The sequence below is a fragment of the Vespa mandarinia genome, chromosome 19 (genome assembly GCF_050613455.1).
Source record: "Vespa mandarinia isolate Hongniang chromosome 19, ASM5061345v1, whole genome shotgun sequence".
NCBI classification, from domain to species: Eukaryota; Metazoa; Arthropoda; class Insecta; order Hymenoptera; family Vespidae; genus Vespa; species Vespa mandarinia.
Window position 1 is genome coordinate 3,794,465 of NC_140828.1, and position 26,479 is coordinate 3,820,943.

Sequence of the window (26,479 nt, forward strand, 5' to 3'; positions counted from 1 at the left end):
AGCGCGAATTATCCACAGTCGTGCGCCGGCAGCCGACATAGGCGGATGTTTTGTATGAGCGTGCGTACGTGCGTGCGTGCATGCGTACGTGCGTGCGTTAAATCGCGTCTAATCTTTTTCTTTCACGTTTTTTTTCTTCTCTTTTCTTTATCACCCTCCGACGTTTCGTGTATCCTTCGTAGAGAGTGTCTCTTACGTGTGTTTTGTTTGTTCTTTTTTTTGTTTTTTTCTTTCTTGCGTCTACTATATCGAAAGAACACCGACGTTATTTGTCGACGTTTATCGTCGTCGATATCATCCTCTCGTCGTTTCTACCACAACTTTGATGTTTTTTTTTTCTACCGAGCAGAAAGAAGGTAGGATATAACCTCCTTCGCATGCTAAATTTCTTTTTTTTTCCTTTTTTTTCATCTTTTTTTTCTTCAACGACGATGCACGTGTTTTCCTTCTCCCCTCCACTTTCCAGCTATGCATGCAATAAATCTTGTGATCGGTCTCTAGGAAACACGTTTTATAGATCGATACTAGGTCGATGTTGTGATTTTAAACAATGAACCCATTAGGAAGAAATATTAATATTTCCGTTAAATGAATATTGTTTCATGAATATTAAATGATTTCTTTAATCATACTAACTTTTTTAATCTTTGGCGCCATTACTAATAAAAACATGGGTTCTGCTTAATTTTTTTCTTTATCTATTAATGCAAATTCATTTTAATTATTTTAACCGTACAATAAATAACACGTATATGCGCTTCTTTCAAAGCTAACTTTTAGTTTATTCAAAAAAAAAGAACCCGTAGAAACACGTGCAAACAAAAGAGATCTATACAACAATAGGTTTCGATAATTATTTAAGCGGCCTCGTATCCTGTTTCTATCCAATTTTCGAGGAGAGACAGAAAGCAAGATGTATAGTTTTCATGAGAATAGAAACGAGAAGGGTGTTCATAATAGTAGATTCATGAATATGAATGGATAATGTCCATTTGCCTTTGAAGTTTTCTATGTATTATCTCGACGATGAGCGAGGTGTTTAGATGAGCATGGTAAATGCGTTCGTGTTTCTAATTGTAAGTCAGTTTTTTAAAAATCGAACTTGCAGGGAGATTTCGAATGACGAATGTATTCGAATATAACGAAGATAATTATTCTAAAAGTAACGGTACGTTCTTGACAGTACTTTACGGTCTAATAGAAAATAATAATACGCAGAATCTCTAAATTAATATAATTAAAAAAGAAAAAAGAAAACAAATGATTAGTTTTTCATAGGGCATGCTCAATATTATATGAAAGCAATATACATATATATATAATCTTATCTCTCTCTTCTTTTCAAGGCAAAATAATCCGATCAAAAGGTTTTAGTCTTATCGACGGAGCCAATAGGAACGGTAGATTTGTCGTCGGTAGAATAGATCCTTTTCGCGGCCGTGAACTTAGTGACATTTCGTCGTCCAACGATCGATCGTGAATGGCGCGTCGCGACAGCGTCGTTTTCAAGTGTCGCGCAGGATATACGTGTTTTTAATTGGTTAAGAACGAACGAATGAAACGTAACTATTATAACGAGGCGTATATACAAATGTATGCTACTATATGTGTGTGCATATATATATATATATATATATATATATAATATATATATGAATATAGCACGATCTTCTTCTCGCGGAAGGTCAATGAAGATAGGAAAAGAGATAAAAGCATAAGAGAAGCGGGTGCGTACGTCCCTCGAATCGATTCGGATTTAATTTCTACGAGCACTCAACTTCCCCTTCTTTTTCTTCTTCTTTGCAGAAAAAATGCGAGAGGTACGTTCTTACGTATGTAACATACATACGACATGAGCAAAGGTGACTACCGATTTATCGGCGTCCAGGATACGAATAGCCTTCTTACAGCTGACTACGAAAGATGATATAACTGAATTTAAAGTCGCATGTCCTCTCTCTTTTTCTTAAATAAGAGAGAAAGAGTAAGAAGTATGATAGAAAGGAAGAGATATAGAGAGAGAGAGAGAGTTCATTATTGTTCAAGGGCATCAATATACCGATTGAATTTAAAATGTTAATGCATTACGTACAATTGATGGCGTGTGCGTGTGTAAGTTTACTTCATTTCTCTCTCTCTCTCTCTCTCTCTCTCTCTCTCTCTCTCTCTCTCTCTCTCTCTCTCTCTCTCTCTCTCTCTCTCTCTCTCTCTCTCTTACTCTTTCTCGTATACTGTTAAAGAAAGATACTAATACCGGATTTATTGGACGTGCACGTTCGATCGCTTTCGGACTTACATATTAGAAAGAACGTGTAAACGTTAATCGAGGTGCGATACGTTATCACGAGAACGTTATCGACATGACACTATCGTAATTACGATCTCATCCTGCACCACGAAGCTTGCATGTGTGTTACATAACGAAGGATGTGCCTACGAGTGCGGATGTACGAGTAGAACGTCGCCTTTATTTGTATTACAAATTTCGCGCCACTTTGACAATTGATAAGGTTTACAAAACTTGTTTTTTTTGTCTGTTTACATCTCGATCTTCTATTATGAATTAAAAAAAAATTAGAAAAGGAAAAATCTTAATATTAGACAATTTGAAAATTTCGTAACTAACGAGTTCATTTACATTCCGTTTGCTTAATATCTATGTACATCTATATGCATGTATGCGTTTTCGAATTCTTCGAATCAAGAAAGATGCAGATTTAGACGAGAGCTTCGAAATCTTTTCCTCTTGTTTATTTGACGGGATGGCGAGTCGCGTGTACTAGCAGAGATATACTATAGCGAATTGGCAAATGCGTACAATGTTTTGTTTGTGAATATTATGATTCTACGAGAGACGACTCATATTTTGAAGGCGGTCGAAGATCAAAGAGAGAGAGAGTGAGAGAGAAGGGGAAATATAATTCATAATGAAGTCGCGGACTTTTACAATGATTTTTGACTATTCTTTATAAATATGGTAGGATATTATATGTGAAGTTTTACAACCTGTCGAAAAATTAATCAAATCGAGTTTCTCGACGACGTGCCGTTGTACACGCGTGTACTACGTACATATGTATATATGTTTTCTCTTGGATTATGTAATCTCGTGTTGCTTCTTGTGTGTGCACGCATGAGATTCCTAAGGCACGATCGCACGTGCTCGGCGATTATAAACTTTCAGTTTACGTCGATTGAAAATCCTTTTTTATCTTTTTAGCTCAGCCGAATTTTATATAACTAACAAATATATTTTTCCTAAAAGTAAATTAATGAAATTCTTTAAATAAATGATACGTTTAAAAATGTTCTGCACTAACAGAAAATAGTCAAAGATTAGGTTTTTATCATTTCGCAAATATTCGTTGTTACTCATGGACTAGGAAGTAAAGAGAGATGTATAAATCGATCCATTTCAACGAAAACTGACTGATACGTATTATTTAAAGAGTATACAATGTTTTTCAAGGTTTTTTACTTTGAAGTATGCCGCTTTTACATATATATATATATATATATATATATATAAGAAAGAAAAAAATAGTTAAGGTTAATGTATAACTCGTGCGATAAATGTGGGAAACTCTGTGTTCATAGTAACCGCGATTATTGTAAGTATATATCTATATCAAAATTGTTTTATTTTTGTTCAAAGCAGGCTAGAGAATCTCAAATAAAGTTTCGGCATCCTCTCTCATTATTTTCTCTTTTTTCTTCTCCTGTTTCTTGGTCCTGTTTCTTTAACACCAAAAGTAGCATCGTATAAAAAGATTCTACTTGGTGATATAGAGGAAAAATCACACGGACGATTATTTCGGACATCGAAAACCATTATCATTACTACCGTGACATTTTGTAATTATTTGTTCTACTACATACGTTCCTCGAAAGTCCTCATTATGGTCGTTAACTTCCTAAAATACGACTCGTCTCGAATATATACCTATAAAGAACTTAATGAACGGTAAAGTACTTGAACGTGCGTGTGTGTAGAATATATTCCCCGCTTATGTTCTCCAATTACGAATTTGCAGTGGTAGAACATCAAAAAAATTCTCACTCATTAAGGAATACAAACTGAGGAGGGAGGGATGATGCGGGCTTGGAAAGCATCAATCTTTATTAATCGACTAGTATCTTTTTTTTTCTTCGAGTTGGTTTCTTCTATACTGTTCTGAAAAAAAAAGAAAAAAGAAAGAGAGAAATTGTTGTTTTTCAAAACGTTGAATTCTAATGTGATCGATGAAAATTGTGCACATTTTATTTTGAAATGTGAAATATATTTAGAAAGACACATGGTATACTTCCTAATTGAACTAAAATCTAACATATAAAAGTACTCGATTACGAAGACTTTTTACTTATTCAATTTTTATATACTTCCTACGCGATCTTTTTCGTATACTTCGAAAGAGAAAATAAAAATCGTTTTGATCCGCACAATGATGGCTATCATTATGATAAAACGTTGCTCGTAAAGAAACGCATGGATTTAATTTAAAAATTACAAAAAAGGCGAGTATTACAAGTTTTCGATTCTGTCGCCTTTCTCATGACGCTTCTCGTTAAAACTACGAGAGGAGTTTTGCGAAGGCGTTTGATATGGGGACACGATGTTTGTAGGAATTAGGACGCCTACGTTTATGTCGGCAACCGTGCCGAAAAAGCACGATAAAAGCTTCCTTGCCAGATGGTCACCGCTTGCGCAAGTTCTCTCTCTGTCTCTCTCTCTCTCTCTCTGTCTCTCTCTCTCTCTCTCTCTCTCTCTCTCTCTCTCTCTCTCTCTCTCTCTCTCTCTCTCTCTCTCTCTCTCTCTCTCTCTCTCTCTCTCTTTCTCTCTATACATTTCCTCTTTTCCCCTCACCCCTTTTTATCGCTCAAGTTTTATTCACTAGCAGTACAAGATTTAGGGTGAGAATCATCGCATATGCTGCTAAATAATACAAAACATAGTATATTGTTTCTAATAATTACTATTCGATGAGTATAAACAAATTTCCTAGATGATTTTTAAAAATAGATTACTTTTTTCGAGACTTTAGGTTAACTTTTTTCAGATTGTATAGATTTTTTATTTAATATCAATGAGATATAAATAATTATTCTTTTTATTATTATTTACAACTTGCTTTCTATTATAAGAGCGTATTATAAGAGCGACCGAGTTTTGTCGTCGTTCCGAGAAGTTCTCTTTAAAAGATCGCCTCTCGAGCGATATCTCCCTCTCGTGTGTTTAGTTTCGCCGATATCGATACGATGAAACGTGCTTGCTCCATCGAAATGAACCCTTTTACTAACACATCGTAAGAAATATTCAAATCTAATCGAATGAAACCAATGTAATATTTAGATTAATTCGTATATCTCGTTATATACAATATTTTTGCTTTGTCATTTGAAATAATAAATTCATGCTTTATTGCTTACAATAAAGTATTAATTACAAAATTATATTTCATTTTCTTATCATAAATACTTGTACAAAGTGGCCCAAAAGCTTTTAGCTGATTTTAAAAATCAATTACTCTTTCTTGAGACTTCATCGGCTAATCTTTTTCACATTTTAATACTACAAGCCTAAAAAGTCTTAGAAGAGAATAATTGTTTTTAAAAATCAGTTATATATTCTTAGCTCAGCCTGTAACACTGATTAGAAATAAATTTGTAGTATAAATTTGATGTTACATAATTTATATATTTTCTTTTTTTGATAGACAAAAGAATGAAGTTATAGAAATTAAATGAAGAAGATCTATTTCTTCGATCATTGATCGATCTAACTGATCGATTTTGAAGAAACGAGCCTAAGAGAGTCGGAAGTGCGTGTGTATTCTTAGACGCCTACGCTCTTCTACGTACCGACGTACCTTGGCGCAAAATAAGCCAGCCGGCATTTATAATTTCTAAGTTAGCAACAGTCCGTGTACTCATTTCTTCTCGGTTATGTACCATCGAAGATCGATCGATAGATCTCCCATTAAGATATGAACAATTCTCTCTCATTCTCTATGACATTTTATAATTTAATAAGAGTAATTGATTTTAGAAATTATCTAGCAACTTTTATTCTGTATATAGAAAAAATGGATTTTTTGTTGTTGTATCGAGGTGGTCATTTGATACAATCGAAAGCTCCGCTTCGAAGGCTTCGTCAAGGGATCACCCGAATACCGAAGCGTCCCGACCGTACGTCAAAATCAAACGATTTCTATTTATAAATTTGACGGCGAACAGAGCCAGCAATAGCTTCGATCGGACACCTGTTCGTTCCTTTGAACGAACGTATCTCTCCAAGTTTTTTGATTATTTCTAGAAGGACTTCTTTAGGTCAACAGGATATCTTTCATTTTCTTGCTTTTTTGAAAATAACTTTTGTTTATCAACTTATTTATCGAGCTGGAAATTTAAATGAAAAGAAGAAAAAGAAATTTAAAAGAAAAGCTTCCTTTTCTACTCTTTATTACTGTAACAAAGATAACAAAAAAATATTTTCGTATCTTTATAAAAAAGAGAAAGAAAAAAAAAGAAAAGATTGACGACTTGGGTGGGCGGGCTAAAAGGTTGTCAATAGCTGTCAAGAAAATTTCTTTTCGAAAAGTTCTGGGTTGATACCTTTGAAGAGAAATATTGGAGTTTTGCTATCTCTAGATGTGTCACACAAACACACACATGGATGCACACACATTCAGACCTTTATTTCAATTGATAAATCTCATAAGTCTCTCGAAGAAAAGTCGTTTCGTAGGTCGCATCTTTGGTTTTTGAGCGTAGAAATTCTCTTCAGTTCGTGGTTGTTGGTCAAAAGAGAGAGAAAAAGAGAGAGAGAAAGAGAGAGAGAGAGAGAGAGAGAGAGAGCCTTCTTCTTCTTTCTCTTTCCTCAGTTCCTGTTTCTTTTTCTGTGAGTGTATCCATTTACGACGTTCACTACAAGTTTCTTGGGTTCCTTCGTGTATGCGTGCGAACGTTTCGTAAGAATTTTATATCGTTCCGTATTCGGAGCCTAATGCCCTTGCAACTCTCCTTCTCCTTCTTCGTCTTCTCCTCCTCCTTTACCTTCGCCACCTCCACCAGCACCTCCTTTTGCTCCTTCTCCACCATTTACGGTTCCTCCTCCGCTCTTACTTTGACTTTTTTCTTATTTCTCGTGGGTCGTTCGAGTAAAAAAAACAAAAAGTCGAAATAAAAAAGGTCTTCCTCGAGACGAACTCGTCTTTGGGATTCCAGAAAGAGTATCTTGTAAAAATACAAGAAAGGGTTCTCTGCCAGCGAGAAATTTACCTACTGACCTATATATCATGTTTGGAAGATGTATTTGACATATGTTAGATTATATTTGCTATGTTAATAATATTGTACTAATACAGTATTAATAAAATACTGTGCACGTAGTATTACTTATTGAACATTCTGATAGATCTTAAGATTTGTCAATTTTAATGTTAAAAAATTAGTACAAAATAATTTCTCTTTGAATATAATCTTTAACTCATAATAAAATGAAATAAAACCAAAAACGTGTGATTTAAGAATCTATTAGTTCGTGTTTATCGATAAGAAATAAGAACAACTTTCGATTATTTTTCTTTCTTTCTTTTACACTCGAGAAGCAAAGAATATTGACTTTGTTTAAACAGAGTGATGGCTCGACTTGATCTCTTTAAAATTACCAAAACCGCAGTCAAGGATGTTGCTCCATTATCAAACGTTTCTGGAATTTCCAAGCCGGAAGATGATAGGAGTAATTTTACTCGATTTATGACGCGAATTATTTTTACTGTTTCCAAATGTTAATAATTTATGAATTTTTATTAAATGTTATAATTTATTAATTTTTATTAAAAATATTATAAAAATGCACAAAAATTGCTTTTAAAAAATTTTGCATATACTATTTGCAATTTTATTACCAGGAAAGAGTCGCATAGTGATCTATATTTATACATCATGATCGACGATTTGTTGTTTCAGATTAGATGAAAATCGATCATGTACAATCTAAACGTGAACGTGAATCCTAGTCCAACGGCTGCAGCGAGTCTTCTCGGTGTCGCGGCGGCCGAGGTCACTCCGAGGACACCGGAAATCGTAAACTCCTTGATCTCCATGATCAATCCGTTCGAGAACTATGGCAACGAGAAAAGCAGAGATCGTACCGACTCGACTAGCAGTGGTGAACCCAGTCCACCAAGTGTTCAACATACTTGTAGTCAGCTTATCAAGGAAGGTTCGCTTATTTTATTATAAATTATATAATTTTTATATAATTTATGCATATATACATACATACATACATAAATACATAAATACATACATCGGCATTACGGTTCAGAGTGACTGTCAACCTCTTTCAGGAGTTTGTGCTAGTAATCAGTTTGACTTTCTTTCTCAGTAACAAGTGGGTTTTTATGAGGTTGGGTTGTCGAACCAATACTCAACTCCTATTAATCGCCTTTTACGATAACCAGGGAATACTGTGCATATATTTTATCCCCAACCCACAGGGGAGAAATAATATAAATACATTGCATACTTATTATATCAGATTTGTTTGTTAATAGGCCTAAAGTTGACGTTACAAACTAAGAGACGAGCAAACGGAAGTGGTGACGAGGGGAAGAAGAGGACTAAAAGAGAGGATGGTAGTGCGGACGACGAGGAGGAGGACGACGGGAGCAACAACAACAACAACAACAACAACAACCGGGGTGGAGTAAGAACAAAAATCGCATACTGTTAGCTCGCTAAAACGATAAAAACAGTCGTGACTGTAAGTCGCTACCTCATCGAGCATCATCAAAAAAGAGAAAAAGAGAGAGAGAGAGAGAGAGAGAGAGAGAGAGAGAGAGAGAGAGAGAGAGAGAGAGAGAGAGAGATACGCGAAACGCGAGATTTTTCTTTTCTCTACTAACTTTCGCCCATCTCAGTCTCCGCTAAACGTCTTACAGTTGACACCAGAGGACGAGGAGAGACGACGGAGGAGACGAGAGAGGAACAAAATAGCAGCTACCAAATGTCGGCTGAAGAAACGTGAGAAGACGGTGATTCTGGTGCAAGAATCTGAGACCTTAGAAACACAAAATCACGACCTCAAATCACAAATCCAGGAGCTGGAGATGCAAAGGCGTAGATTGGTCGATATGCTCAGTTTACATGGACCAACTTGTTTGAAACAAGGTGGTGCTACGGATACCTCTTATCAGCAATATGCCGAACCATTGCATCTACCAAGTTACCAGGATAACTTCGTTCAGCCACCACCAGCCTTGAATCAACCTCAAAACTGTGTCACGGATTATCCTGTCAAAATCGAGGAATACGAAGGTGATTTCTATCGACAGGAAAGTCCTTACGTACCAACCACCGATTCTGGTTGCACCGTTTAGCTTTAACTTTCTCTTTACGGTTTTTTCTGAGAGAAGAATATCAATGAATCGGCTTGATCTTGATCAATAGTGGAAAGACTACATATGCATTCCACATACAAAGATGATAAAGAACAATGATTAGATTAGCTTTGGAATTTTTCTTAAAGAATTTCTGTTGATCATGTCTTTTTAACCCTTTAATGCATTTATTTTGTTGGATTATTTTAAAACAAAAGATATATTGCCTACTTGAAATTATGAAAAAATTATATACAAGATTAACGTCTTGTGCATTTAAGGGTTAATCGAGCAGATTTTAATTAATCTTCTCTCATTTCCGTAACAAGTCCTTAACTTATAAGTTAATATTTTATTATTTGTGTAAAATGTGAACAACTTTTTGTTTTTCTTTCTTCTTTTTCTAGCTTTATATTTTCCATTTTTCTTATACACCTGTCTTTTCTTATTTACATTTTCTCTCTTTCTTTCTTTTTTGTTTCTTTTTAACATGCTCGTAATGTTCTATAGAGAACGCTCGAAGACATTCCTTCGTAATAACCGTACTGTGACATTCTTGTTTATTGTAATTCGTACAATAAACGGATTCGATCTTAAACGCTATTTAATTATGCAGAATGATTCGCTTATTGCACATAGTGCTGCATGCGATTTTCAAACAATCAAAAGATATTTTTCGTTTATTTGCTGACAAAATAGAATGCTTACCCGATATATACGTTAAGTGTTTTTGTTGATATTGGCCCTTGCAGGATACTTATAATTACTATGAATATATAATTAATGACATTTAATATAAATATATATTATACCTACAGGCATACATGCACAATTAATTATTGATGTACATTTTATTATATGACAGATTGTTAGATTTGTTAACAAAATCAAAAATAAGTGCCTAACGATATACCTCAGTTGTGGGTAGTTACCCTCCCTTGGTACGTTAAAAATTGATCTTTTGACTATTCACACACACACATACACACGCGTTCGCGTACGCATGCACGCGTAAACACTCTTCTTATATACATTCTATGTGTATATTTTTGCAAATACTTTGTGATTCTTTATAACGAAACGTACCTTGGGTATATTAAAGAGTTCTTGCAATTAACGTAAGTTAATTAAATTATTAGCGCAGAACATTATGATTATTAAGAAATATGCTTAAAATAGACAAATCAAATGCTTCTTGTTAGAATGCTGCTGCCATAAAATCAAAGTAATCTAAGTGATAAACAAAGTCTTCCTACGCTTCTTTTAATTGAAGCGAAGAGAAGATTTATTTCTTACGTTATGTTATTACGTATGAGATGATTACATATACAAAATTTTATTACCTACGATATAAGAATATATTTAAATAAGTGAACCGATATAGTTACACACATTGGTGCTTTAGATATTTCTTTTTATCATTATATTAAATTTTGTTAAGTTGCCTGAAGAGAGTATTTAATAATTTAATAGAAATGTTATAAGATTAATAATCTCACATCTAATCGGTGTCTATTTTTTTCTAATAAATCATTATTTTAGGAACAATTAATATATAAGATTCAAATGCATCTTTAAATTTATATTGAAAAAAGGAAAAAAAAACAAACAAAAAACAGTATTTTTTTTATTCCTCTATACACATTTATTTCTTTTTTTTTTTGTGATTATCACAGTTTAATATCGAAAAGAAATACTTCTTCTTATGCCTTCAAATGTATTTCTTAGATGCATAAGTGTTCATACATGCGAGTTATTTCAGTAACACTTTTGGCATCTGTTTTTATAGCTAAATAAAAAACGCATTACTGCCTTTATGAAATACGTAAAAATGCACATAAAACTGTTCGTTAAAACATGTGCCTTGATTTTGGAACGTTGTCAATGTTCAAAATTTAATTTGATCATTTCTAGCAAATGACATAATGTTTATAGAGATTTCTGTAAAAAAAGATATAATCCTGGGCAAATTACTCGTTATTTTATAATAATTTTATATGTCCAGGCTTTTTTTTTTTATAAAATTTTCTATGATTACTTTTTACTCATATTAAACTCATTCGAAACTTGTGTTTTTTTCCTTTTTCATAGTTCTTTTTTTGCACGATATTTTTCTGTCGAAAATAAAAACTGTAAATAACATGCTAACATAATATTAGCACAATGGCTTTAGAAATTTAATATTGTAAACATAGAGAAAATCATTAATTTTCTAAATAAAAGTGCCTTGGATATTAATATTTTGTTTTTTTAAAAACCATCAATAAAAAAAAGATCGATTATTTTTTCTTATTTTATTATAAAACTCATTGTATTATACACATCTTATGTATTTATTTCTATAATCATGATAAATTTAATAAACAAATATTATATTATATAAATTAAGTTAAAATAGGAGCGGAGGACAGACCAGGTGAACTTATTATAGCTTAACAATATTTTTTATATAGTACGAATTTACGAACCCCTGTGAACAATTATAAATGTTTAGCTTTGAAATTTTAAAGAACTTTTGAAAAAATAAATTTAGATAGTACTTACACAATGATATTATTGATAGGGATATGAATTAATTTTACGAAAAATCCTATGAAACCCATTATACAAAAACCGATGGCAGTTGCGATTGCAATTTTTTGAAACTCTATAAAAAAAAAAGACACATGCATTAAAGAAAAATATCCTTCTATTTCTTTATATTACAGAAATATTTCTTATACCTTTTCGATCTGGCTTTGTACATCTTTTTACAAGACGTATACTGTCTTTGGCGAACTGGCGTCCTGGTTCTGTTAGTTTTTTAACCTGATCCATGATAGTAAAATTTCTGCGGATCATAGAAAACAAATAACACTTTAATAGCTACAAAACAACTGATTTATCTTGTTTGTTGTTAATTATAAGTTCATACATAATACATATATTTTCTTTAACATTTAATACTTAATATATGTATTAAATATTAAATTTTTTCTTAATTTTCATAAATTATTTCTTTAACAAATAATACATATATTTTCTTTAAACATATGGAAATGTAGTCTATTTGTAACGAAATTAAAGCTATTGTTTAAGCGTTCATTAAAATAAGCAAAGTATCTATATTTGATACACTTTAAGGTTCTAATCTTGACTGAATATTTTATATTTATATCAAATTAAACCTTTTTTGATATTAAACTAAACTTACTAATGAATATAGACATAAAATAAGTCAGAAATAACATCCACAGTTATATGAAGATTTATGAAAACAAAATATACTTTATATATATCTAACCTGAAATATAAAACGTACTAGATATTAGGTTACAAAAAATCAACGTTCTCTTGATAAATTACAGATAATTAAAATATATATGAAAGAGTAACATTTAATAAGAAATAAAAAAGATATCTTCTATTATAATACTTACGTTGTGCACGAACAGAGAACGTTATACAAAGTGCCGTATTTGACGTCAATCAACACGATCACAAGATAATCATGAGCTACGTGGATGAACGTCGTAGATACGTCATTTCCGACTTATGACGTTGTATCGAAGCGCCATCATGATAGCATCAACGTTACTTTACCGCGCTAATTTGAATGTCTTATGCCTATAAGAGAAACATTAGGGAAGTGCATTTTTAATTTTATTTTCTGTTTCTTTTATCTTCATTAGACCTATATAACTTATAAAAACACAAATAATTCGTTGTATAGTAATATATCGATATGTTCGTATGAAATCGTAAGAATCAATATGATTCGCCAATATTATATCTATTTGCATACTCTGCAGGAAACCAAACCAATTATCGTTACAATAGCATTATCCTACTTATCTCATTTGTATATAATCCAATGTTCATATATGACAGAGACAATATATAGTTATGTTGATTCATAAGTCATCTTTATCTTCTTTTTTTCTATGTGTAGACATACACACACATACACACAAACAAGAACTACATAAAATTTCATGGTAATTTGATAAGGATGGTTTTGTCGTAATTTGATAAGGAAATACGTATTATCTTTGTAAAATTATTTGTTTCTTTTTTAACAAAAATAGAAACAAGAAGTTACGTTGAAATGATATAATTAGAGGTGAAATGTTTACAAAATAAAAAATAAAAACTCGTAAGTTTCTCATAAAAATTGGTTAGATGATAATGTCACAAAGGCTATAGGTAAACACCGTCGTAATATATTTCCCCATGTCGTAGACGAAGAGCAACTAATCATTACAGAGGCGCTTCACTTTCGTTCCATCTCTACGTCTTCCCGCCCCCATGGCCTCTTCTATACCTAAGTACCATCACTCTGTGTCTTTCTCAACGATCAGTGTTAATCAGCGCGGGAACGCCGAAGAAGCAACAACAAGATGATTCGTTGGATCTTTCTCTGCACGTTTCTTTTTGTTTCTGGTGTCATTGAGCTTTCTTATGCTGTCGAATTCCTGGATTGTGGTAAGAAACATATCAATTTTTATCTTTTTCTGTTTATAGTATGCTAAAAAAATTGTTAGCCTTTTATTTATTTTTAGTAATTTTTTTCTTTTTTATTATTAGAACAATGTTTTGTATTTTTTGCGTGATTTTTTTGTTTAATGTGAATTTAATAGTAATGAACTTTGATGTATTTATCGTCGTTGTTATGTGTCACGCGCTTTTTTTAAGCGGTAAAATTTAAACGAAATAATATGTCGTCAGGAGATTATTATTTTCGAGAAACAATTTAAATTGTAGTTAATTTATAGTCTCAGTTTTTCTATTATTTACATCGTTAAAATTTTCGTCTGTAAATTCAATTAGTCTATATTGTAACAAGGTCTTTGTCCATGGAAGAAATGACGAATTTAATTCGTGGCGTACATTATCATCCATCGTAGAGTCAAAGGATACTTTCTTTTATATATGTCATATCACATTTCGTGAGATAATATACGTACGAATCATTTTCTATCGTTCAAAATTAATTTTTTATAATATCAAATCTCTTTCTTTTCAAAATGATAATTTCAACAAATAGAGAAGAAATAAAGTTTGCAATTAATGATATAATTGAATTTTTCTTATATATATATATAAAAAAAAAAAAAAAAAAAAAAAAAAAAAAAAAATGTTTTATAATATTAAATTTTATTTGCTTGTATTAAACTTTACAAATATTATAACTATTACGATGCTATTACAATAAAGTATATCATTGAAGTAGCAGGTATTATTTGTAACTATTCGTTCGTGTAATTAATTATTTCATTTGATTTGACTTTGATGCGTGATTCATGCTTTTGATCATAAAATGCGAGCCAATGAGTCCTTTTCACAATTTCCTTTTCACAAAAAATTGTTATAATAATAAAGTAATTGCTGACGATTTTATACGGTTTACGACATTTTTATTTTCTTTCTACAATATTTTTTGAATTTTTTTTTCGTCTCGTAAAATTCATATGTAAAATGATTGTTAGTTTTTTACTCTATCATTAAATTGATTCTATTTCTACTTTTTTTTTTCTTTTTACGTAAGCATTCGTAATTCGTATAATTCTCTATTTCTGGTAAACCTAACATATTGTTTATCGGATAAAATTTTTGATTATAAACGTGATTTTTATGTAATTGTAGATTATGTATTTTAATAATTGTAATCTTTTGTTCATGTGATACATATATGATCATTATTATAACTGTTAATATCAGGGTATTATTCGATTTCTTATTTAATTATTTTTTGTAGGTTCTAAGATTGGACATTTCACAAAAATTACCGTTTCTAATTGTGATACTTCCAAAGCAGCATGTGAATTCGTTCGAAATACTAATGCAACTCTAATTATAGACTTTATACCATGTAAGTTAAATTACTTCTCTTTTCTTTTATATAATTTTCTATAAATTAAATTATCATATGTATCGATATGCTTTTTTTTAGCTCAGGATGTTTCAGAAGTAGAAGCAGTTGTTCATGGTATAATTGCAGATGTGCCAATACCATTTCCTTTACCACATCCTAATGTATGTACAAATGCTGAATCTAATATACAGTGTCCTTTGAAAAAGGATACTCAATATACTTATAAAGCTGTTTTACCAGTCGATCCAAAGTATCCTAGGGTAATATAAATAATTATTTTTCTACGAAAATAATAAGAATTAAATATTTCTAACATTTCTCTTTTATCGTTATTTACAGTTGTCTGTTACAGTTAAGTGGGAACTTCAAAATAAGAATAAAGAGGATATTATTTGTGTTAAAATACCAGTAAAAATTAAATAGAAACCTCATATATGTGAATATGATTATTTTTACTTGTAATTATTTACTATTTTCAATTAATTATGTTCTTAATGATATTGGTCTGTAATTATTATAAGTATAATTGATTTATAAAAATTAAAATTATGAAATAATCCTTAGTTAATGTTTATTATGCCTATATTTCGATAAATCTGGCATATGGAAGTATTTCTTGGTATGTTATGAAAATTTGTAAAAATTAACAAACTGGTAAGAAAAGTTCATCGAAAATATTATTTATATTTCTTTATGATTTATCGATGACAGTAGTAAAGATGTATTTAAAAGCTTAGTAAATAAAAGATTGTTACATGTAGAATATCACGGCGTTCATTTTATAAAACTGATAATATTACATATAATTTACATACTAATGGAAATGAGTATGTTTTAATGTTTAAATTTACATAGTGGCTATAGAAATAGCTCTATCGAAGTCTTTTTTTTCTGTTTCCTTTTGTTTTTTTTTTCTTTTTTAGATTATTATAGATCGTTTTATTGTTTAAATCCAAAATATGTTACAACCAGTCACTTAAATACTGGTACATTTGAATTTAATGTCTTTTTAATAATCTATATTTCAGTGGTTAACTGAAATACGATAAGGTATAATGTACTACCTTAAATTCTTTTTTAATATAAATTAAGTCTTTTGGTAACTTTGGCATATTTTTACTCGCTATCAACTATCCATTGCATTTGTTCTATCTTCGACTCGTTCAGTATCCATTTGATGAATCGTTCTTTTGCTTCGTTGTCTTATAGAACTTTGTTGACCATTCCTCAATGTTTTTTGCGCTTGATATATAGGCTCGTACTCTCTTAATTGTGCCATGAATCCTTCGTTCGGATTTATGCAAAATCTCCTTTGTTGTACTATGGCATATGCATGACTAAAATATCAATAAATATTTAGGAAATTTTAACGATAGATAAGTACATCAATATTAGGCAGCTTACGTTTGTGAAAGTCCATAAGTTTCCATTACATATGCTAAAACTAATGCGGCTGATCTCGATATCCCTGCATTACCATGAACTAGAACTTGACCACCGGAATTTATACCTTCATCTATAAATTCTTTAACCCTTTGAAAATGTTGAATTATATTTTCTGTGGCAGTATCGGCTATATCCAAGACCAGATACCTACGATATTTAAATATTTCTTTATACATGTCTAATTATCTTAACGACGCAAATAAATATGTACTTGAATCTATCAGGAAAGTTTGGCCGTATAAAATGTGCTTCTATATCTTGTCTAACGCAGACTATATGAGTGATGCCGTGTTCTATCAAAGATTGCAATTTGGCTCGACTCGCAGCGCTGTATGGTCCGAGATACAAACCAGGTACCACTTTCTAAAAATATATTGTCAAGAAATTAATTTTATTTATTATCTTAAAGACTCATGTGCGTCATTATAGAGATAAGAAATTGTATACCTGCATGCATCTTCTCATAGTATAAGTCCATTCTTTAGGTCTATCTAACGAGGAAATAGGTATTCTTGGATATTCGTCCGATCCATTTTCACTAGTGCTTTCCTATAATATTTAAGTAATTCATATCAATTTATGTACAAGACAAAAATAAAAAGATGCATTAAAATCTATATTTTTACGAAAAATTAGAAACTTTTGATAGTAAATAAACAACTTAACCTTAATAGAAAATTTTTTTGTAATAGATACCATGATCGATTTAACAATGAACTAACCTCATCTTGAAGCTTGCCGTTGCTATCTACGGATATCATACCACAAATTTATTATTTACAAAAGCTTCAGAAAGTCAAGATATATAGAAAACAACAGGCCAAAAAATTCTTTTTCCCGCTAACGTAATATTACTCTTTGACGTGTCGGCCATTTGCCTGTTTCATTCTATCTAAGCGCCATCTGTCGGCGAAATAGAGAACTCGAGTGATATCGATTCTTAAATGTTTTCGATATTTTTCGATTCGATAAATACTTTTTAAATTTAATACATTTATATCCACATACACTTTTATGTTAAAAAAAACATGAATTTTAATGATTTTTATAATATAATTGGGAACGATTAAGACTATTTAAATTAGTCTACGCAATTATTATAAAATATTATTTTGTTTATATTCATCGTAAATAATACTTTGCGATAAATAATGATAATGAATCATGCGTACTAGATCTCGAAATACTTGGCCGCTTTTTTAAACGTTACCGGATTCCACGACGTAAAACTTTTCATAGTGAGACGTTATTAGAAATATTATGACTCCTTTCTAAAAATAATTGCACTTCTGAAAAACTCATTGTCGTGGCATGGTCGGTTATTCGGCCGTTCAATTGCGTAATTCTTTCGCGGTTCGTTTCTGCGATCGACTAATCAAATCGACCGACTTTTTCTTTTCTTATTCATGGAATCCAGGAAGATATAAGTAAAATACTTATACATATATACAAATTCTTTGCGATAAGGATGTTCGAATCATGAAAAACAATTTCACAATTTTGTCAATAAAAAAATAATTTATCTATTTTATATTTTATTATAATTATTATATCGAGATTATCGATTATTTGATTAGATTATATTCTAACGATATATACTTTAATTCGCATTATTTGTTGGATTAGCATCTAGAATTTTGTTTTTGCGTTTTTCTTTTCTTTTTTTAAATCAAAGTATTATAACATTTTTAATTTGCCTAGGATTGCGTCGGATATCCTACGAGAACGAGGAACGAAGTAATTTAGTTACCAAGTCAGGCGAATGGTGCTTTACGAGACGGTAGAGCAACGTCGACCGACCAATTTTCTTCCGGGTTTAAGCTAATACGTTCCTATCAATCGTGGCCGCTTTCGCGAAGAAAGTTTACTTGAACGAGTTCGGTTTTGCAACATATGAAATAAAACGTACGTTTCGTTACTAATGGATGTAACGAATCCCATGATATTTGAGGGTCTTTTAACCTAACAAAATTTATTTTCGTTCCGTCAAAGACAAGAAAAGGAAAAAGAAAAAGAAAAAAAAACAAAAAGATGAAAAAAAGAATGCGATCGAAGTAGTTCTTTGTTTTTATCCTTTTTTAAAGTTATTCGAAAATAATTCGATCTAGTCTAGGATTAGAAAGAGAATAATTAATAATGCTGTCCCTGGGAAAATAATTAGCTCTGTCTTTACGAGTGAATGGTACATGCTTACATAGTATGTATGCACGTGGATATACACGATGCATACCCCGTAAGATGCCTTCTTTCCATTTTTGTCATTCTCAAAGTCATTGCCTGCGGCTCTGGCACAACGAGATGAGATAATCTTTTAACTACTTCTTTCTATCTTTTTTCTAGTGTTTTTCTTCTAATTAATAGTGTTTAAACAATTATTTTTCTAGGTAAATAAGAATTTTAGAGGTAATAATAATGATCTAATGAAATAGATATTTTTTTTTAATCAGAAAGATTTGTCGACGTCATAATCGTCCATTTATTTAAGTTTTAAATTCTTACAGATCGAGAAACCCATTTTCTGTCAGTATCATCGAATATTCTTATCTAATAATAGAATATCATATTTTAATGATTAAAAAATACATATGTATATATACATATATATACATATGTATACATATATATATCTATGTATACATACATATATATATATAGATATATATAGATATATACATAGATATATATAGATATATATAGATATATATAGAATTTGTATATAGATACCGAAAGAGAAGGTTTGTAGTAGGCTCAAACTCACGCAAGCGTGCTTCTGTTCACTTTCTAAGACGGTTCTTAGCTCGGTTCACAGATATGGGAATACACATAGCCTCCGGCATCTTGATTGTCGCAATCGCCATCCTTGGCTTACGAATCTGGAGCATTCGAGACTTGCAGTCGACAGGCACAAACGCGTCTGTCAAAAAGCATAAACGAATGAGAAAAAAATTGATTTTCTATTCAAGATATCCGCTACATAGATCCTTGGTCGATCCCTCTTGATCCTTTGATTTTAATCAATTAGCTTTTTCGAGATTTCGAGTTTTAGATAACAATTCTACATTTTTTGTGTCTAACGATACGTGACACATTATAAAATCCAACATTCTAGGTATATCGGCGATTGTAAATATTTTATCTACCTCTTTTCTTTTTTCTTTTTTCTTTTTTTTCCACGTTACCTCAGATCCAGTACCCGGGAAATCATTCGAGTCACAAGGTATATGACCATTCCCTTTGGAAATCTCCACTCATTCTCGAACGACGAGGAACGCGGTCACAAGAAGGGTAAAAAAAATTGCATTCTACCGGTTCTTCGATTACTTTTCTTCCGATCGATAGTCGACGAATTACATTATCGTGTAGTCTATCGTGTCAATTATGCTTTCAAAATAGTTTAATGGCATTTCGGATTGTCGAAGGTTGCTAAAAACTTATTAAAAACGTTTGTTCTATATACATTTCATAAAATGTGTTTAGGCTATTGTAGGTGTTCTTACGTAAATAAAGCATGATTCATCCTTTCTTGAAGTAAAAACGGAATTCTGTTCGTGTTAGAAAATGCACGTACATATATATATATGGATATAGATATGTACACACATCTTTCGTTACGCGTTAAATTTTAACGAAACACATAATCGCGATTAGTCAGTACTTTTTATCGTCTATCTAGCCGTAGGGAGAAACGATCGACCTCGATTCTCAATCACCCCTACTCAGGCGGTTAGAAATCGTAACGTATTTGCATTTTATTTCGATTACAAAATAACGATTTTTCAACCAGAGCTCACCCTTTATTCGAGAATTCTGATCGGTCGTTCGAATTTGATTGTCGTCATTTTTTGAATAAAATTCAATTCGGCGATCATCCAAATTTCTCCGAAAAATCGCATATATTTTTGCTCGTTCATTTCTATTGACATAGTTTATAACGTATAAGTACGGTAAGCCTATAACAGCAGTAGAAGGCACGCCCGTTGTCTAACGTCCATCTCTAATCCGAGGCAGAACCGAGGCGTTACAAAATAATGGGAATCGTTAAACTTTCCTGGTTTTGTAACGATTCCTACGAGCAAAGCCACATTAACATCCGCAACACGGGGTTGCTCTACCTAGCCTTGTATACGTCTGTAACTCTCTGCTTCGAGAACTGAAACGTAACATGCGCTGTGCTATTATTGCGTAAAATCTTTCGAGTGGCGACTGGCAAGAGACTCGGTCCTTGGTGGGTAATCACTCGGCAAAGAGAAAAAAAAAAAGAAAAAAATACAGATACTTTTACTACGTTTACCGAGAAACTACGTTTGCCGAATGTTCATCCACCACGTCTCTTTTTCTTTTCTTTTTTTGTTTCTTTTTTGAATTATCAACCCTTTCGTCTTCAACAAGGAGAGATTTTTCTGTCCCCTCCTCCCGTTCCTTCTTCTTCTCCCCGAGACGTTCTCTCAAAATGTTCTCTGATTTGTTCCTCCCACGATGATCAAGGTCACTTTTCCAATCGTTGAAGACGCATATTTTTTTTACCACAATGCGATTGGACAAGAAGGACCGTTCCGTTTTACAATAACGTCCAAGAGATTAGGCAATCTGTGGTCACTTGGACATCCATGTAAAGGGCTGTCGACTTCTTGAAAAGGCAAACTTCTTCGCTGAAGGAGCCAAGAAAAACCGTTTTTAGCTTCAACTAAACGTGCCAAGGTGCAAACTTCTTCTTCGTTGATCTACTCGTCAACCTTCATTCGAGAAGATTCACAACTGTTGATTAGCCTAGAAAGGTTTAACGAACGAATTATTGATCAGTGTGTATCTTTCTAATTGGATTTAAATAGTTCTCGTTCAAAGAACTTTGAATATGCAAATTTTAATGCAATAGTGCTCAAGCAGTTTCTAATCGTTAAAGGAAACATAAAAAAAACTTGACAATTTTATATATGATATTCATGAAAATGTTGACTCTCGATTATTTTCTGAGCACCACTCGAGTCTGAGGATCATTCGTCGCTCTTTTTATCGCCAAATTGGAATTATTGTCCGACTAGTTTATTTATACCATGAGATTAGTTAATTCCGTATTTCTTCTGAACATTTACATGAAATTTGTATTTGGTATTGAATTTCTCGAAGCGAGATGTACTCGAAATTATTCTTATAGCTCTCGTTTGTCGACGTAACTCACTTGCGAAATCGCAATGAGTCGTAAAACTATGTTTTATTTAACAACGAGAGCGTGATCATAGTAAACGAAGTAAGGAAAGATCTATCAAAATTGGAAAACATGTTCAGCTCAATGATAATATGTTACAGGAATTACATTGAATATATACGATCGATATTTGAAAGGCAATGATCTAATTGCAAATTAAATGCCTACGTATAAATTTCTAAGATTTATCGATCAAATTTATTAAGATATTCTTTATTGATTCAAGAAAAATAATGAAATCGCAACCGCAACGATTTACATCGATCTATATTAATGATTACTAATTCTAATTGAATTTATATATTTTTTTTCTTTTGGACAGTAATTATATCAATAACTTTCAAAATATTTCAAGTCTTGTTAGAAAGTTTAATTTTTAAGTTTAATTTTGAATTATTAAAAATAGATCCTTCGATCGTGGATCGGATCGGATTTTTCATCGGACGGATCGTGCAAAATTTTGGACGATCAAAGTCTTTCTAAAAGGTCTAATTTGTTCAATTTTCAATTATAATAAATTATACTAAAATATATTAAACGTTACGAATGATCACTGGGAAGTATAAATTTTAAATAAAATTGTAAAGAATGATGATAATTTTCTTTCGTTCCTTTTGGATAATTTTAAATAAAACAGATCAAGTAAAGGATGTTTAAAATGATAAAAAAGAATGAAGATACGATAACGGAAGTGACGATTCAACAACAGTTTCATGAGGATTGAAGCCGAGCTCCGAATAAGGGGTCCGAAAGGGTCGAACGCTATTGGTGAAAGGGGTCCGTATGTACTGCAATCGTCGTACCCCCGCCTCATCTTAGGTACCCAGGGGCCTGGGCAGGGCACTGCTATAAAAGCATACCGCGTTGCCCCTCGGAAACGTAGTATTTTCCCGCGTACCGCACAAGAAAAACCGTCGACCACCATGAAACTCCTCGTAAGTTCATTTTGCAAGTTTCTTTATGTGAAATTATTATTATTTTTTTCATCTGGAGAATATTATTATCATTATTATTATTATTATTATTCCCTTTGAAACAGTGTTATATAACGCACTATCTTTGTCTGTACATATGTATGTACATAATTATCGATTGCTCGCAACATTTCCATTATATTTTGTTTTCTAATCCTCGCATCGGTATTATTAATTATACTTCCAATTGAAAATTGCAGATCGTTCTTTTCGCCGTAGTGGTGGCCGTTAGTGCTTACCCCGGACATCCATGGGCTGCACCGGTAAGTTGTATCAAGTTACAAATTATACGTCATAACTTTGTAATCATCTAAAGGATCGTTGCATGACGATGAAATTACATTCGTAAATAAAACATATAACGATCGTTAAGGCAATACGACGTTGACTTTCGTTTTTAATCACCGATCGATTCTACTATGAAACAAAATATGTGATATAATGAGGATTTTGTTGATCTATATGAGAATGATAAATGTTGTCTTTGTTACCCGAGAACTGGACAGGCTCGGGCTTAAAATAACACTGATAATGGATATCTTATCAACTATTGTGGCTAACGACTCTTCATATGGAATATTCTTCATTGACGTTTGTCAAAAACTTTTTCTTCTTCTCGGTGGGCCTAACACAACTGTTTATCTCACTCTATCTCCCATTCTTTCTCTCTCTCTCTCTCTCTCTCTCTCTCTCTCTTTCTTTTTCTGTTCACCTATTCATTTGTCTCTCTTCTCTCATGGAAATCACAAAAACGTTCTTCGACATGTTCACCGAGTGACACTAGACGTACTCGGCCAAGTAACGATACTCGGTTGAGGTAAAATCGTCGAAAGGGACGAGAAATGGTTCTTTGAAAAAGTTTCTGAAATACCTCAGGTCGTCTCGCAACCTTGGCCAGATCCGTGGCAAGCTTCAGCATGGCCTGCGCCTGCGCCAGTGCCAAAGTACATCAAGGTCGCCGTACCAGTCGCACAGGTACACGCACAGGTAACCGTAGATAATTCTATGTAAGAATGAGTTATAGAAAAAGAAAAAAGACATACACGAAAGAGAAAAAGGTTTCGAGAATGATACGAAATCTCATTCTAAGTATCATGATCTTTGTTCTCCATCTTTCTCAATCGTTTCTTGGGGATCTAATTAGCGTCAGGTGTAATGATCGATTGATTAGGAAATCTCTACTTTGGATGCTGTTAATCGTACCAGCTAATTGGATTTTATTCCAACGAGGAATTTTATGCACGATCGCACTTCTTTGAGATGAAATACGAAGAAGATGCTGAAATATTCAAGACGTTCATGTATCTAATTATATTTCTTATCTAAGAACGTAGAGATATAAGATATTAATTAAAATATCTATTTTGTCTAGGTCCATGCTCCTGCCGTTCATCACGTGATCAACGTACCTCAACCGGCACCTATTCCTCCAGTTCATCCTCAGCCTCTTAACATCAAGGTACCCCATTCTCAATCAGTGAGAATACCATACCACGGAGTACACATCGGTCAGCCTCATTTGGTTGGAGTTGAGCAATACGTTCCGGAACCCGATGTTAAAGTCGTTGCTAAGCCGGTGGCTCATCATCCCTGGTAGACGAAGATCTTTCGAAGCGTCCCACCTACGAATCAGCTGGTCCAGGGTGGCCCATACAGGCTCGGCCCTTTCGAGGGAATCGTTAAGAATACCATCGGAAGACAAGATCCGTTATTCTTCTTCTTCTTCCTCTTCTTCTCCTTCTTATTTTCCTTCTTCCAACGAAAAGGAAAGAAGATTCTTCAATCTCGAAACAGTATTATATTTGTCCGAAGAGAATCCTGATGATCGTGACTGGACAAGGTTCGGATCATAAAGGATAAAACGACACCCTCAGGATCGAGCTTAGTTTTAGGACCACCCAAGGACCTCAGACCAGGCAATCATGCTTAAAAAAATGTCCACTCTCGCATAACGTACACGCATTAGACACATTTACCCAGACACATTTTTTAAAACATATGATCGACACTTATACAAACCACTCACACAGGCGCAGTAACTTTAAAAATCCACGATTTTCCTCAAATCCCTTTTCAAGAGAACCCTATTCTCTCTTTCCTGTCCCAACTTTTTTTTTTAACTATCTTTCTTTATCAGCACCTCGAAATTTCGTGCGGCATGTGATATTGAAGAAGACATCACAATTACATTCGATTACGCCATTGTATATTTCTCTATCCCTGTTATCCACACCACCTCCAAACCCCCGAAACTCCAACCCCCCGACACCCACCGTTCTTCTTATCTCCCGATTTTCATTTTTTCTTTGCAGCAACACTTTTATTTATTTTCTAATAAAAGTTAATTTTTATGTCTTGTGATAAAACGTGTCCATTTTTTTCTTCCTCCTATTTTTCTTATAGATCGATTAGAAATTTATTTGCGCGTTGGGGACTTTTCTTCCGTATACGTCAGAAACGTATTATTTCTGACGTATTGTTATTGCTTTTTTTCATCGTCTGTGAATCGATAGAAAAAGATGGATTAGAAGATATATCAGATAAAGGACCTTATCCCTTCTTTGTTCTTCAATGTGTTCCTATCATGGATAAGACAGCTACAACAAATGGATATCGGTGTGTGTATGCGTGTGTGTTAGAAGAGCGGTTAACCCGGACGATACAAATCAATTTAACGTTTCCATGACTACACATCGCCAAAACAGAGAGAAACGTTAAACTCGACGTTAGCATAACGTTTCTACGAGACACTTATCGTGTTTTCGTCGATATTAAAAAAGAAAGAAGAAGAGAAAATTAGAAATTAATTAAAAAATTGAATTAATTTTAAAAAGAAATAATTATTGTTGTCGATTATAGAAGAGAATATGAATACCTTGGAGATCTTCAAAAAAAAAAAAAAAAAAAAAAAGAAAAAGAAAAGAAAAAGAAAAACAATGATTTTGAAAAAATTAGAAAGTAGATGCAAGTCATGTGATCCATCGAAATTGAAAATTTCTAATGATTTCTAACTACTTGAATCACAACTAGGAAGGACTCTCTAACTACCGTGCGAAACGTATTATGCAATGAGAAAGCTTTGGAGCGATGTTAATCCGTCCGTTATTCGAACGATCATGCGAACTTATACTAATATAATCGCGATGAAAGAGAAACGATCATCGCATAACGATTCTAACGTCTCTCTCCGATTGGTTTTCCATTAAGTTTCACCTAGTTGATGGATACGAAGCGTAAAATATGAGAAACTTTCGTAATCGTTACTCTAACTGGATCGTAACAATGCATTTATTATAGTTTGTTACGAATCGTTGCGAGGACGTTGTTAGACCAAACTCTAATCTATCGAGTTAAACGATTTTCCAATCAACTGCGAACAAACTTGTAATTTATTAATAATCGTTGAATTTCTTCTTTTAAATAAATTTTAATTCTTAGCAAATGGCCTTATAGATTATTATTTTAGTTATTTAAATATTTTCTCTTTAAAAAATAAGTTTGATAATAATTAAAATAAAATAAATCTAATTTAATACCTTGTCTTATTATGAATTAGAATATCTTTAAAAAACCAAGATTTATATTTTCATAAACAGTTATAATTTATTATTTACTTATC

At 32.5% G+C, this 26,479-nt stretch overlaps 5 protein-coding genes across 5 annotated transcripts; 3 read left to right on the forward strand and 2 right to left on the reverse strand.

Moving 5' to 3' along the window:
- Positions 1-30: 30 nt before the first annotated feature.
- Atf3 (Activating transcription factor 3) lies at positions 31-11,539 on the forward strand. Its single transcript, XM_035883635.2, has 4 exons — positions 31-356; positions 7,969-8,224; positions 8,559-8,710; positions 8,946-11,539. Exons 2-4 carry the CDS (start codon positions 7,987-7,989, stop codon positions 9,381-9,383), a joined length of 828 nt encoding a protein of 275 aa, XP_035739528.1. The 5' UTR covers positions 31-356; positions 7,969-7,986; the 3' UTR covers positions 9,384-11,539.
- Positions 11,540-11,662: 123 nt separating this feature from the next.
- LOC118449302 (protein transport protein Sec61 subunit gamma) lies at positions 11,663-12,961 on the reverse strand. The gene is made up of 4 exons (XM_035883712.2): positions 12,803-12,961; positions 12,107-12,213; positions 11,928-12,030; positions 11,663-11,853 (listed from the first exon to the last, which is right to left on the reverse strand). The coding sequence occupies exons 2-4, from the start codon at positions 12,198-12,200 to the stop codon at positions 11,844-11,846; spliced, it is 207 nt and encodes a 68-aa protein (XP_035739605.1). The 5' UTR covers positions 12,201-12,213; positions 12,803-12,961; the 3' UTR covers positions 11,663-11,843.
- A 386-nt stretch (positions 12,962-13,347) lies between these two features.
- On the forward strand, positions 13,348-15,807 carry LOC118449301 (NPC intracellular cholesterol transporter 2 homolog a). Its single transcript, XM_035883711.2, has 5 exons — positions 13,348-13,518; positions 13,605-13,847; positions 15,121-15,234; positions 15,316-15,497; positions 15,577-15,807. Exons 2-5 carry the CDS (start codon positions 13,763-13,765, stop codon positions 15,658-15,660), a joined length of 465 nt encoding a protein of 154 aa, XP_035739604.1. The 5' UTR covers positions 13,348-13,518; positions 13,605-13,762; the 3' UTR covers positions 15,661-15,807.
- Positions 15,808-15,958: 151 nt separating this feature from the next.
- LOC118449300 (serine/threonine/tyrosine-interacting protein) lies at positions 15,959-17,580 on the reverse strand. The gene is made up of 5 exons (XM_035883710.2): positions 17,406-17,580; positions 17,131-17,232; positions 16,895-17,046; positions 16,642-16,830; positions 15,959-16,574 (listed from the first exon to the last, which is right to left on the reverse strand). Exons 1-5 carry the CDS (start codon positions 17,442-17,444, stop codon positions 16,364-16,366), a joined length of 693 nt encoding a protein of 230 aa, XP_035739603.1. The 5' UTR covers positions 17,445-17,580; the 3' UTR covers positions 15,959-16,363.
- Positions 17,581-22,584: 5,004 nt separating this feature from the next.
- On the forward strand, positions 22,585-25,226 carry LOC146872394 (uncharacterized). Its single transcript, XM_085662741.1, has 3 exons — positions 22,585-22,821; positions 23,061-23,123; positions 24,233-25,226. The coding sequence occupies exons 1-3, from the start codon at positions 22,600-22,602 to the stop codon at positions 24,455-24,457; spliced, it is 510 nt and encodes a 169-aa protein (XP_085518867.1). The 5' UTR covers positions 22,585-22,599; the 3' UTR covers positions 24,458-25,226.
- Positions 25,227-26,479: the final 1,253 nt, after the last annotated feature.

Bases quoted from the DNA above. Each gene is read 5' to 3' on its own strand.
- Atf3 (XM_035883635.2), top strand. From the start codon at position 7,987: ATGTACAATCTAAACGTGAACGTGAATCCTAGTCCAACGGCTGCAGCG. The intron at 8,225-8,558 runs GTTCGCTTATTT...GTTTGTTAATAG, and splicing joins TAGTCAGCTTATCAAGGAAG to GCCTAAAGTTGACGTTACAA. The intron at 8,711-8,945 runs GTAAGAACAAAA...AACGTCTTACAG, and splicing joins ACAACAACAACCGGGGTGGA to TTGACACCAGAGGACGAGGA.
- LOC118449302 (XM_035883712.2), bottom strand. From the start codon at position 12,200: ATGGATCAGGTTAAAAAACTAACAGAACCAGGACGCCAGTTCGCCAAA. The intron at 12,031-12,106 runs GTATAAGAAATA...TTTTTTTTATAG, and splicing joins TACAAAGCCAGATCGAAAAG to AGTTTCAAAAAATTGCAATC.
- LOC118449301 (XM_035883711.2), top strand. From the start codon at position 13,763: ATGATTCGTTGGATCTTTCTCTGCACGTTTCTTTTTGTTTCTGGTGTC. The intron at 13,848-15,120 runs GTAAGAAACATA...TATTTTTTGTAG, and splicing joins TGTCGAATTCCTGGATTGTG to GTTCTAAGATTGGACATTTC. The intron at 15,498-15,576 runs GTAATATAAATA...CGTTATTTACAG, and splicing joins TCGATCCAAAGTATCCTAGG to TTGTCTGTTACAGTTAAGTG.
- LOC118449300 (XM_035883710.2), bottom strand. From the start codon at position 17,444: ATGATATCCGTAGATAGCAACGGCAAGCTTCAAGATGAG. The intron at 17,047-17,130 runs GTATACAATTTC...ATATATTTTTAG, and splicing joins CTATGAGAAGATGCATGCAG to AAAGTGGTACCTGGTTTGTA. The intron at 16,831-16,894 runs GTACATATTTAT...TAAATATCGTAG, and splicing joins AACTTTCCTGATAGATTCAA to GTATCTGGTCTTGGATATAG.
- LOC146872394 (XM_085662741.1), top strand. From the start codon at position 22,600: ATGAGGATTGAAGCCGAGCTCCGAATAAGGGGTCCGAAAGGGTCGAAC. The intron at 22,822-23,060 runs GTAAGTTCATTT...TGAAAATTGCAG, and splicing joins CGACCACCATGAAACTCCTC to ATCGTTCTTTTCGCCGTAGT. The intron at 23,124-24,232 runs GTAAGTTGTATC...TATTTTGTCTAG, and splicing joins GACATCCATGGGCTGCACCG to GTCCATGCTCCTGCCGTTCA.